The sequence below is a fragment of the Geotrypetes seraphini genome, chromosome 13 (assembly GCF_902459505.1).
Source record: "Geotrypetes seraphini chromosome 13, aGeoSer1.1, whole genome shotgun sequence".
Classification (NCBI taxonomy): Eukaryota; Metazoa; Chordata; class Amphibia; order Gymnophiona; family Dermophiidae; genus Geotrypetes; species Geotrypetes seraphini.
The window spans coordinates 45,080,432-45,093,358 of record NC_047096.1 but is presented as its reverse complement, the minus strand read 5'-3'; the positions used below and the strand labels follow the sequence as shown (position 1 = coordinate 45,093,358).

The following is a 12,927-nucleotide window of genomic DNA, read 5'->3' as shown; positions in this document are numbered from 1 at the left end:
GTTGGTCGGGGGGAACCTTCTCCACTGCTCTCAGGCGAAGCAGGTCTCGAGCTTCGGAGAGGAGTAGGGGTAGCTGAATCCGGTTGGGAGGGCAATTCTTTGGGGGGTTGTCCGGAGGAATGGCCCGAAAGTTGAGAGAGTACCCTGATGAGATCACGCCAAGGACCCATGCGTCCGACGTGACTTGTTCCCAGCGAGGGTAAAAGGCTTTGAGCCGACCCCCGATGGGAAGGAGGCCTGGGACTATGGCGGAGGGGGCCCGCCCCCTTCCGCGTGTCCCGTCAAAAGGACGGGGATGGTTTGGTGGTCGCAGGCGGTTGGGACTTGGGCATGGCCCGGTGGTGGGCTTGCGGACGCCTGGGTGGGGGCTGCGAGAAGACCGGGGTGGACTTTTGTGGGTAGCGGCGCGGGGGGGCCCTATACGGCCTGGACGCGGGCGGTTTGGGCTTTTGTCGGACAAGGGAGGCAAACGAGCGTTCATGTTCGGAGAGGCGTTTTGTAGCCGCCTAGATAGTGTCATCGAACAGTTCTTTTCCCACGCAGGGGAGGTTAGCCAACCGGTCCTGTAAGTTGGGGTCCATGTCGACCAGGCGCAGCCAAGCTAGTCGGCGCATGGCGATAGCAAAGGCTGCCTCTCTGGAGGAGAGTTCGAAGCCATCGTAGGCCGCGTGGAATAGATGAAGGCGCAGGTTGGAGAGGGACTCTAAAAGTAGGCCGAACGTTCCTTGCCGGGAGGCCGGTAGGTCAGTCTCAAAGGCTCTCAATAGTCCAATGAGGTGTTTGAAGTAGGATGTGAAGGTGAAAGTGTAGCTTCATTGCGTTTTGATATAGTCTCCTGCCGAACTTGTCCAGGGTTCGGCCTTCTCGGCCTGGGGGGACTGCTGCTGAGACCCGAGATGGGTGAGCCTTTTTCAAGGAGGATTCTACTAGCAGCGATTGGTGGGAGAGCTGTGGTTGCTCGAATCCCGGGTAAGGTACTGTGCGGTACTTGGCCTCCATTTTGGAGGGTACGGCTGTGACCATGTAGGGGGTCTCCAGGTTCCTGAAGAAGGCCTGTTGGAGTACCGGGTTAGGTGGTAAGCGAAGAGACTCTCTGGGCAGTGATGGCATATCCAGTTCCGCCAGGTACTCCTTAGAGTATCTGGAGTCGGACTGGAGGTCTAAGTCCAAGGCGTGGCCCATGTCCTGGACAAAGCGAGTGAAGGATGGGCGAGATGTTCCCGGGGCCCCGTGCGGGGTCGGTGAACGAGACCTTCGTCGGGTGGAGAAGGATGGGGAGGCTTCCCTCGAGTATCGAGGTTCCTGCTCTGATCCCTGCTCTGAGGCCGGGGAAGTGCTGTGAGAGTGTTCCGGGGTTGTCGATCCTCGGCGTCTCGAGGAGCCCCTCGGAGACGATGCCGGGGTTCGGGGTACCGATCGATGTCGAATCGGTGACCTCAATCCGGACTCCCTCGGAGAGTGCCTGCGACCTCGGGTCGGGGTCCCGGTCCGAGGGGGAGTTCGGAGGATGCGCGGGTTGGAGAGTGATAACTCAGCCACCCTTAGTGGTCCCGTACGAGGTGTGGGAGAACGGCCTCGTAGGGTTGGTGAACCTCTGGCCTTCTTGGAGGTACGGAGGTTTGAGGTTTCTGTCGTTTTAGCCCGACATTTCGCCCCTCGGCGGTCTGCGGAGGGAGAACGTCTCGGGCGCCTCGGCGAGGAGTCAGAGGAGGATGGGATGCGGCGAGGATTGCGCACCTTTCCTCTAGGTTGTTCGATGCGAGGCTCCGGCTGGTCTGGCACATTCGGGGTTGAGGTCGAGGCCGATTGAAACTGGGCCATTGCCGCGGACAGCTCCGACGTGATCATAGCTCGGAGTAGGTCCTGGAAGACGGGCACGGACAGCATCGAAGGCATGTCCACTGCCTCGGTGCACTCCACCGGGGGCGACCTCGTATCAGAGTATTCCCGTGTGGTGGAGGCACAGCCCGAAGGCTTGGAGGGCTTAGCCGGGGCTGTAAGCATGGGGCTTCCGCCATGCGTCGACGTTGTCCCCGAGGCTGGCTTCTTCGATGTTACGGAACCTGAAGAGGGAAGAGGGGACTTACCCGGGGCCGAGGCTTTCTGTTGTCCCGAGGACTTCGGGGTCGAGTCTCGAGGTGGTGCCGAGGTATCCGGGGCCGAGGTCAAGGCCGGGGCCGAGGCCGAGGTGGAGGGTTGGTCCGGGGTGAAGAGGTCAGCCATGCGGGCTTTTCTTCGACGGAGGGCCCTGTTTTGGAAAGTAGCGCACTGGGGGCAGGAGTCGGTTGGATGAGCCGCCCCCAGGCAGAGAATGCACCGTCGATGCGGATCTGTGAGGGAAAGAAGCCGTTCACACCGGGTGCACTTTTTAAAGCCGGTCAAAGGCCGGGACATTAAATCGAAAGTAGCCGCGGCTCGATTAGCCACGCGGCCACGGGGACCCGGAAGCCTCCGGATCGTCAAAAACGAAGCAGGAATCAAGTTAAAAGGTAAAAAATTCGCGCACAGCGACTTAATCGTGAAAAAACAAGAAAAAATCGCAGTGCTAGAAGGCAGTTGGGGCAGAGCCTGAAAAACACGACTTCTAGGCTCAGCGGAAAATTTTGAACTGGAGACCACGAGGGGATGCACCCCCTAGTGGAGCAGGAAGGCACGCATGCATGGAGCAGCAGAGCAAACTTAAATCTTCAATCAAGTTTGCTTGAAAATGCTTCCGCATCGGGGCTCCGTAGATGACGTCACCCACATGTGAGAATATCATGCCTGCTTGTCCTGGGATAATACAATGTGTCTCAAATTTTTTTAGCTCCAGTACACTAAACGGAGCAAATCATTTGTCGAAGCACATTATAATTGAAATTATAAAATTGCAAAACCAACAAAAAAAATTAAATTTGAGAGTTATTTATTTAAAGTTCTTTAAGTTATGTATGGGTAACTGCAACAACAGTTAAACAAAAGTAGATAGAATAGAATTGCGATGCATATGCTTGGGTTCACGGAAGTTTTGCCCCCCACATTTCGCCCCCAGCAATTCGCCCCTCACATTTCGCCCCCCACATTTCGCCCCCAGGTATGTTTCGCCCCCGGAGGTTTCGCCCCCACACATTTCGCCCCCCGGATGTTTCGCCCCCACACATTTCGCCCCCGCACATTTCGCCCCTGAGCGTTTTTCCCCTAGTACTCCATTTGTCAGGAGATCAGTTGTCTAAGCCGGGGGAAAACAGAGAAGCGCTGACATCACTCCTGGGTCCCGCTGGAGCGCCGGGGGAAAGCAGAGAAGCGCTGACATCACTCCTGGGTCCCGCTGGAGCGCCGGGGGAAAGCAGAGAAGCGCTGAAATCACTCCTGGGTCCCGCTGGAGCGCGCTGATAAGTGTCAGACTATTCCTCTCGCAGGCGATTTCTTTGCCGACACGACGGCAGGCTACAAATTCAAAGTAAATGGTGTTTTATAACCTGGCTGGGAAATGCGACAAAGTCGGCTTTATTTGCAGTAGTATTTAAAATAATTTCGGGTCACACTACATACATACATACATACATACTAGGGGAAAAACGCTCAGGGGCGAAATGTGCGGGGGCGAAATGTATGTATAGTCGCCAGTGCTAAATTCGGCCAATCTGGCGCCAATGACTTTGCAAAATTCTACAGAGCTTCACCGCCAGCGCTTCTATAAATATAACGTGTTCTTGCCTCTTGGTCATTTAGTCCTTTCGATTTCCGAATTGGCGCTTGATTAACTGATCTGTGTAGTGATTTGTTTATTTATGGATTCAGTTCTTTCAAAGCGTGGCAAGAAGAAGCTAGTTTACGAAAATCATATTTATGTATTCTCTAAACGAACAGCAGATGACAGCCATGCTATTTGGGTATGCGAAAAGCGGTCAACGTGTAAAGGACGCGTTTGGACTGAAGGAATTGATGGCGAAGTTGTGAAAATCGTAAATATACATAATCATGCAGCACAGGCAGCAAGGCCTGAAGTAGTTCGATTAATCAATAAAGTTACTGCCAGGGCAAGGTCGACACAGGAGACGCCACAGCAGATTCTCAGTGAGGTCATTTCAGGCAGCCATGCAAACGTTGGAGCGCTTCTGCCTAGAAAAGATTCGCTAAAGAGATCAATTCGATCGTCAAGACAAGTCGAGGGTATGCCGCGGCTGCCTCAAACCATTGATCAACTCGTCATCCCACCAGAATTTCAGGAGATCATTATCAATGGCGTCCAACAGCAATTTCTTTTGTGGGACTCGGGTAAACTTTTCTCTTCAAGCTATTAGCATTATGTACTCGTACATGTAGGCGTTATTTGCTCGCATTTTATATCACTTTGTGGCACATAAAATGGCCAAAAATTTCTTAATTTATTAGAATTGGTCAAACAAGTATGTCTGAGTCTTCTAAGCCGTTTTAAGCGTTTTCTTGAATTATTGTTACTATATAATCTTCCACATTTAATTTTACTAAATTACTTCGTACAATTTTTGGTAGAATTTTAGTAGAATTTGTCAAACATTCCATTAACGTAATAGCTCAAAAAAATGAAGAAAAAATATTTTTTTTGTCTTTCGGAATTTTTTGATGCCAGCGAATAGAGCTCGTCGAAAAATGGTGTTTTTTCTGCACCCCTGACTATTTCTGACCCTTTTTTGGACTTTGAAAAGCCCATGTATGGACAGGACAATATGTCCCGTCCCAACTGAGGGGTTTCCTCCATCCACCGCCTAAATTTATGCCTAAATTATTTTTATTTAGGGACTGGAACCAGCCGAATATTGATATTTGGAACGAGGGATAATCTCCACTCGTTGGCACAGAGCAGTGAATGGTTCGCTGATGGCACGTTTTCTACTGCACCAGCTTTGTTCGAGCAGCTTTATACGATTCATGCAGTTCACGGTGGTGTCATCATTCCAGCATTGTACGCGCTGTTGCCGAACAAGACCCGAACAACCTATCGACAGATGCTGCAGCAGCTTAAGAATATGCAGCCAGGTCTCCAACCGCAGCAGTTGATGACCGATTTTGAACAAGCTGCAATTCAAGCGTTTGAAATCGGGTTTCCTAACATCGAGAAAACAGGTAGCTTCTTCCACTTGTCGCAGTCAATATGGCGAAGAGTTCAGAATGAAGGATTGAAAGTGCGCTACCAAAATGACCACGAATTTGCCCAGTGGATCCGCATGATACCAGCTCTTGCTTTTCTGCCTCCGGCCATTGTTGTGCAATCATTTGAAGAGCTGCTGGACGATCCCAAATTTCCAGAAGAAGCAGTACCCATTGCCAACTATTTCGAGGACACCTACATTGGTCGAATGAACCGAAGAGGACGCCAGAATCCATTGTTTCCAGTTCTGTTTTGGAATGTTCATCAACGAACGTTGAAAGGCCAACATCGGACGAACAATGACGTCGAGGGCTGGCATCGCAGCTTTCAGGAAACCTGCGGCTCACTTTTCCCCAATATATACCGCTTCATCAACTGCTTGAAAAGACAGCAAGACCTTCACAATTTTGAAATCACGCAGATTATAGCCGGCAATCCTGTCAATGCGCGAAACAAGAAATACGCGGCGATTTCTGCAAGGATTCGGCGTATTGTGGAGGACTTGGGCAATCGAAATTTGATCGACTATCTCAGAGGAATAGCATACAATTTTGAATTTTGATTGACGTTCGTGCTTCTGACTTTTAGGTTCACTTTATCACTTTATCACTTCATTTTACTTGTTATTTGACTGTGTTGTGTTTGGACTGTTATTTCATTTGACATGTTAGTTTTTGTTCACTTTATCACTTCATTTTACTTGTTATTTGACTGTGTTGTGTTTGGACTGTTATTTCATTTGACATGTTAGTTTTTGTTCACTTTATCACTTCATTTTACTTGTTATTTGACTGTGTTGTGTTTGGACTGTTATTTCATTTGACAGGTTAGTTTTTGTTCACTTTATCACTGTATTTCATTTTACTTGTTATTTGACTGTGTTGTGTTTGGTTTTTGTTTTGCACAGTAAAAAATAAAAAATTAAATGATAAACATCACAGAAATCAATGACTTCGCTCTGGGGATAAAGGAGACATCTCCACCAAATTTTCGATTTTTGAAACAAATCACCATTTTAACATGATAAAATAAAGCAAAAAAAGTAAATTATGTATTTTGGTCCTCTCAAATTCTGAAAAATCCGGTTTGGTCCTGGCGGACCAGTGACTTCTCAGACAAAAATCAGGTAAAAAATACCTACTTAATCATTTTAACTTTTTTTATTTTATTTTTTCATCATTTTAATCCGGGGGCAAAATGTGTGGGTGCCAATGCTAATAGCATGAAGAGAAAAGTTTACCCACAAAAGAGTCCCACAAAAGAAATTGCTGTTGCGCTCCAACGTTTGCATGGCTGCCTGAAATGACCCCACTGAGAATCTATGGCAACATGGACCCACTGGAAGAACTTGAGCACAGTGAAAATAATGCTTGAGGAGAGTGGAAGAGGCCTAATAAAAGTGGTAGCACTTCCTGTATCATTGTCAAGATTGAGGCAGGAGTTTTAAGTTGAAAGCCGGCGCAGTTCGAGAGAGGAGCCGGTACCATGCAGTGGGAGTCGGGTGAGAGCAGCGATCTGCAGTTGGATTTTTTATGTTTTTGTTTTAAGTTGAAAGCCGGCGCTGCAGTTCCTTTCTCGATCCTGGTGCAGTTACCATTGCTTCCCTTCCCATCCGATCGTACCATTCGCTCCCCCCACCCTCCTTCCACACGGTCGCACTGCGGCCCTCTCGGAGTCAACGGAAGAGAGGTAAATAAGAGGCGCTTGAGACAAACCTTGAAGATGGGGGTCATAATCCAACGCTCAGGGGCGAAATGTGCGGGGGCGAAATGTGTGGGGGCGAAACATCCGGGGGGCGAAATGTGTGGGGGCGAAACTTCCGGGGGCGAAACATACCTGGGGGCGAAATGTGGGGGGCGAAATGTGAGGGGCGAATTGCTGGGGGCGAAATGTGGGGGGCGAACCTTCCGGATCCCAAGTAAAATAATTTGCTGTTAGTTTTCAAGGACCAATCACGTCAAAGAATGATGCTTGTCTAAGCTGTTGTATCCTTATGCACACAGACATTGACATTGACAGACTCTTGCATATGCAACGTATATGCAATAATACAACAGAAACTTTCATGAACAGTTGGAAAGTTCTGCATAAAATAGCAAAAGATATATGTCTTCTGTCTCACTTTTTGGAACCCCAATTAACGTGGTCAATAGCTTTTGCTATTTAGGGATTATTTTAGACTATGACCTCTCCTTTCACCACAGATTCCAAATTTAACCAAGCTTAACTATCTTTCTTCAACCTTTCGTCAGTTACTTACCATTTGGCATGTCCTTGCTCAAAATAAATTCCACTCACTTATCCTTTCTCTGTTTATATCATGACTTGATTATATTGCAATATCATTTATGCTTGTCTACCCCAGTCTTCCCTAAATAAATTGCAATCGCTCCAAAACACAGCTATTACTCACTCATACCCATCATTTTGACCATATAACACCTTTTTTTAAAGCAATACCACTGAATACCCATACAACAATGGATAATATATAAGGTAGCATTTCATATCTTTAAGGCTTTTAGATTCAGTGCTCCAGACTATGTAGTCTGTCTGACAATTCTGTACTGCCCCAAATGGACACTTCAGTCTTTAAATGATTAACGGCTGTAACTCCCAAACCCATAAATGGCGACACTGAAGTCCACTAAATATAGCACATTTTATTTTTTATCACCTTATACCTAGAATAATCTCCTCCTACCTATTCGCTGTAACCTGTCTCCTAAAAGTTTCAAGACAGATCTAAAAAATTGGCTAGTTAGGCTGGCATATGACAGTGAAGACTAACTTAAGGTTGAAAACCTCTTGCCTGTCCCCCACTTACCCTTATCAAGTTTCAAGTTTATTAAAAGTCTTCTATACCGTTCAGGGTAGAAACCATCATAGCAGTTTACATAATTTCACAATTTATTAAAAGAAGTGGTAAGAAAAGAGGAGAGAACAAAGTCTTTAGTATCCTAGGCCCCACTCTTTGGAACACCCTCCTCTACCAAAATTAGATCCCTCTCCTCTTACTCAGATTTTTGTGGCTCCCTTAAAACCTTTTTATTCAGAGACGCATTCCCAGATTGATGCTTTTTCTACCTGACCCTTCGTTCCTTGTTTTGGCAATGGCTTCGGAAATGTACTTCAGGGCACTTTAACCTTCTACCTCGCTTCCTTTTTCTAATCCTCTCCTATCATTGATGAAGTTCTTTTTCTCTCTGTTTCCTTACTCATCCTGGTCTCTCTTTCCCTTTCCTTCTTGTGTGTATGTGTCCCCTATCGAAAATGGCATTCTTTTCCTGTTTTCTAATTTTAAATTGAATATCACTCTGCTCTGTATTGCCAGTTAAAAGCAGTATACATGAATAAAGTCTCAATAAAACTGTAAATCTGTAAACATACATCATATATATCTACACATGTACATGGGCTTTCTATGTCAAAGGGACTTTCATTATCTTTTCCCTCCCTCTCCAAAGCACAGAGATGCTTCTGCCCTTACCAGAGTGTACATCCATAAGACTGCTGCCCAAATCTCTTTTATGGGCTTCCAATCCATCGTTTTCCTCCCTCTCAAGATCCTCAAGCTGGAACCCCAGCAACCTCTCCTGTTCTTCAATGAAGGACTCCATTCCGGCCAAGGGCAACTTGTCCGAGACCTGCAAAGAGAGCTACGTTACTGTACATGCCTAGGCACAAAGATCATTCCAGAAAACCCCAAATTAGCAAGCAGTGCCCTGCAGCTCAGTGCAACCACAGCAAGTCATGGCCACTCTAGAAATCTAGCTTCTTGTACACCCAGGCTGCTATGCACCAGTTCCCATCCCCATATAATCAGGCAAGGTAAAGGATGAGCCTCTTTTAATATCCAAGAGTCCAAACGATATACATAAAAATAAATTATTCCTTATCATGACAGGAGCTGGAATGTAACTTATCATGAAAAATTGGAAAAATTGGGATAGGTTAAATTACAATTTCTGGTGGGAATCTTTATAGCAAGTTTATAAATTTGAACATACAAATTCAACACAATTGGGACACTATAGTAAATTTAAAAAAATTTGGGACCCATTAACAAAATTTTGCTTGACTTGATCATTAATATTACCCTTTTGTTTCTCTATGAACACATCCGGGGGGGGGGGAGGGAGGGTGGTAATATATATATACTTATTATCATATCTGAATGTAATGTGCTATTTATTGAAATATTTGTTCATTACATGTTGCATTTTATATTGGCTTTAAAATGAATAAAAAATTAAAAAAAAGAAAAAGAAAAATTTGTATGAACAGGAGACTCAATATATGCAATGCTGCCTCACAGATACTCATTGTGGATATCCTGAAAACCTGATTGGCTGTGGGGTCCCCCCAGGAAAGTCCTGCCATGAAAGACTAAGACTAGAGAATGACACGGTGACCCATTCCCGTGGCTAACCGCGGTGACCGCAGTAAAACCACAAGAACGGGTAAAATGTATATCTGTTCACTGTCGACATGGACACAAACCTTTTCACTACTCCATGGAGTAAATAGTAAATAGCTTTGTTCCCGCAGGGAACCCCACCTATCACAGCTCCTTTATATCCCAGCGGCTCCAGCTGGCTTCCCTCCCTCCCTGCCGCTGGCACATACCTGGCAGCTGATCTCTACACAGGGTTGCTGGAAGGTGCTCATGGCCCTCCCTCTGCTGAGCTCCTCTATATGACGCAACTTCCTTTTTTTGCAAAGAAAGGAAGTTGCATCATAAGGAGGAGCCCGGAAGAGGGAGGGCCAGAAGTGATTTATGAAGTGGAGGGTTTGCCAGAGGAGCACCAATGTGTCCGACTACATGCAGATGAAGCTGTGATATTTGATACCCCTGACGCAGCAAGATAATGAGAAATGGGAGATTCCCCGTTGGGCTCACTAGCTGCTTTGCCCAGGATTGTGAAGTGCCTGGAGAACGGCAGCAGCTAAGTGGTTTTTTGTTTCATTGGCCTCTTTGTGTGACTTTGGACTGCAGTGCTTGTGTGCCCTTTGTCCACATTTTCACGTTTGGGGTTGTGCACCCCAGGTGCTGTTGGACATTTACTTTGCAGGCTAGTACAGTGCTTTTTCGCCCTACAGTTTTTTTTTTGTATGTAGGAGTGTTTGTAGAAGTGGAGTTTTTTTGCCAAATGAAACAGAACTGAGGCTTTTTCTCCACTTCTTTTTTCTTTTTCATGTGTGTGTTTATGTTTCTCCTGCTTATTTATGCTGTATGAGTGTGTGTGAAAGGCCTTCTAGCGTTGCGGAGGTTGTTCTTTTTCCATATGGGATTTTGAGTGAATGGTAAAATAGTATAAACTGACCCTTTGTCCCTAGATTACAAGTATAGTGTTGACAAATATTTTCCCCACGTCATTTTCTAACTCAGACTTATCCTGTATTGCTCTGGATTTCAGTGCAATTAGGTAGAGCAACAAACATCCCAAGACTCAATATGCTACAAAGACACAATCCCACCCTATCCTATACTGTATGTATAGGAAAATAAAATACAATTTCCATTTTTTTAAATTTAAATAAAGGATTCAACTTCTGAACTGATCACAATTTGCTGAATCCTTATAATCACAAAAGTAAAATAAAACAGTTTCTTGATCATATGTCTCTTTAGCTATAAATTACAATATTATTATTAAGACTTAGCCAAAAGGAAAGATTTATAAACTATAAAGGGCTCCTTTTACGAAGGTGCGCTAGGGCCTTAACGCGCGGAATAGCACGCGCTAAATTGTCCCGCGTGCTAGCCGCTACCACCTCCTTTTGAGCAGGCGGTAGATTTTCAGCTAACGCGCGCTAATCTGGTGCCTGCGCTATAAACGCTAGCGCACCTTCGTAAAAGGAGCCCAAAGAGTTTTACCTCATGCAAAATTGTCATTTCTTTAATAAGACATTAACTATTTTTTCTGTAGCCCTCCAAGTACCGACAAATCCAAAATGTGGCCCTGCAAAGGGTTTGAGTTTGAGACCAATGGGCATAACTGGGTACATACACCCTTAACATTTAGATCACATCTACCAGTTCTATGGCAAGCATAAATCCACTTACAATATTCTAAGAACATAAGAACGTACAATATTCTAATAACTTAAGAATCAACATATTGGGACAGACTGAAGGTCCATCAAGTCCAGTATCCTGTTTCCAACAGTGGACAACCCAGGTCCCAAGCACCTAGCTAGATCCCAAGTAGTATAAAAGATTTTATGCTACTTATCCTAGGAATAAGCAGTGGATTTCCCCAAGCCATCTCAATAATGGCCTATGGACTTCTCTTTTGGGCAATTACAGAAAACTTTTTTAAACCCTGCTAAGCTGTGTGTGCAAGTGGGAGCCCCACCCATGCTCTACTCCCTGTATACATCCCCCTGCAAGTAAAGAAGCAAATTATATGCTGAGTGTATGTTAATGTTAGCATCCCGTTACAGAACAGCTCCATCTATACAATCTAAGGTATCAGCTTGGAAATGCAGTATCTCTCAAAATTATCATTTCTCCAACAGCATACTCACATTGTTGCTCTCCCTCAGACAATACCCTATTTGCTCTTGCACTTCAGTAGAGCTCAATGACGGGGCAATTTTGCTGGATGGGAACCGAAGCCGGGACCTAACAAACAAGAGAGTGAGCACCTGTTCTCTTCACTCAAATGTGATATAATAATAATAATAACAGTTTATATACCGCAGGACCGTAAAGTTCTATGTGGTTTACAATGGTTAAAAGATGTTACAAATTAAGTAGAATTAACAAAGTTAGAAGCTAATAATTAACAGCGCTAGAGATCAGTTATTGTGGAGTAGGATTGTACAGGTTAGTTGCCTAAATACTTCAGGAACAGATATGTTTTTAGGTGTTTCCTAAATTCCCCATAAGTAGTAGGCGTGAGCAATTGTTCCAGATCTTTGCCCCATAATGCCGCTTGATGTGAGAGAAGATGTTGATGGTGTTTTTTAAATTTACATCCTTTAACCGGTGGGGAAACAAAATTCAAGTGTGAGCTTCTCTTATGTCTGTTGTTTGAGAAAGAGAAGAGCTCAGTTATATATTTAGGGGCTAAACTGAATAGATATGTTAGCAGGCCTTATAAACCCCCCTCCCCCGCCACCAGGTACCAAGTGATTATGTCAGAGCATGAGTCCTAAAAACAACTTATCTTTGCAGCTGGTATCTCAGTGCAAATAGTGCAGCAAGGGGCATCCAAGACCAATGAAAAGCAAGAATCAATGTTGTCCTTTAATGGTGATTCAGGGAAAAGTAATTTAACAAACCAAAGTACATCCAAATTCTAGTTCTGCAGACACTGGGAGACAAATTAAACGTTATAACGTTCTCTGCTATGGCAGTAGATTGCAGTAAAGGAGCATCTTACTCTGGTACCAAGCAAGTTTGTGACATAACAGATGATGGCAAGGAAAGACAAATTCGATCACCATTTCTGTTCAAGGTGCTAAGGATATATTCCAGCTTCCAGCCAGATTATGATCCCGTGTAAGATCCTGGCCCTTATCCAAATTGTTCCTTTTACACTGTTTCTCTAGCATCATGAATACTCATATTAATGCAGCTTTTACTATATATGTAATGTTACATTCACAACAGTACAGAATTAGGCATGCAGGGAATGGTACTGTGCAGTCTTAGTCACATGATAATAATAATAATAACTTTATTTTTATATACCGCAATACCACAAACAGTTCAGTGCGGTTTACAGAGGAAGAGACTGTATACAGACAGTGATATTACAAAAAACTTTCAAAATTACAGCAAGACACAGCACATATAAGTATAC

At 45.0% G+C, this 12,927-nt stretch overlaps 1 protein-coding gene across 3 annotated transcripts in view; it reads right to left on the bottom strand.

Moving 5' to 3' along the window:
• Positions 1-12,927, bottom strand: part of SNX19 (sorting nexin 19) — a 143,826-nt gene that overhangs the window by 86,491 nt on the left and 44,408 nt on the right. For all 3 annotated transcript variants that reach the window (XM_033918242.1, XM_033918243.1, XM_033918244.1), the window contains exons 6-7: positions 11,645-11,741; positions 8,601-8,757 (exon numbers count right to left, since the gene is read on the bottom strand). In XM_033918242.1, coding sequence (XP_033774133.1) covers positions 8,601-8,757; positions 11,645-11,741 — 254 coding nt within the window. The remainder of the gene's footprint in view (positions 1-8,600; positions 8,758-11,644; positions 11,742-12,927) is intronic.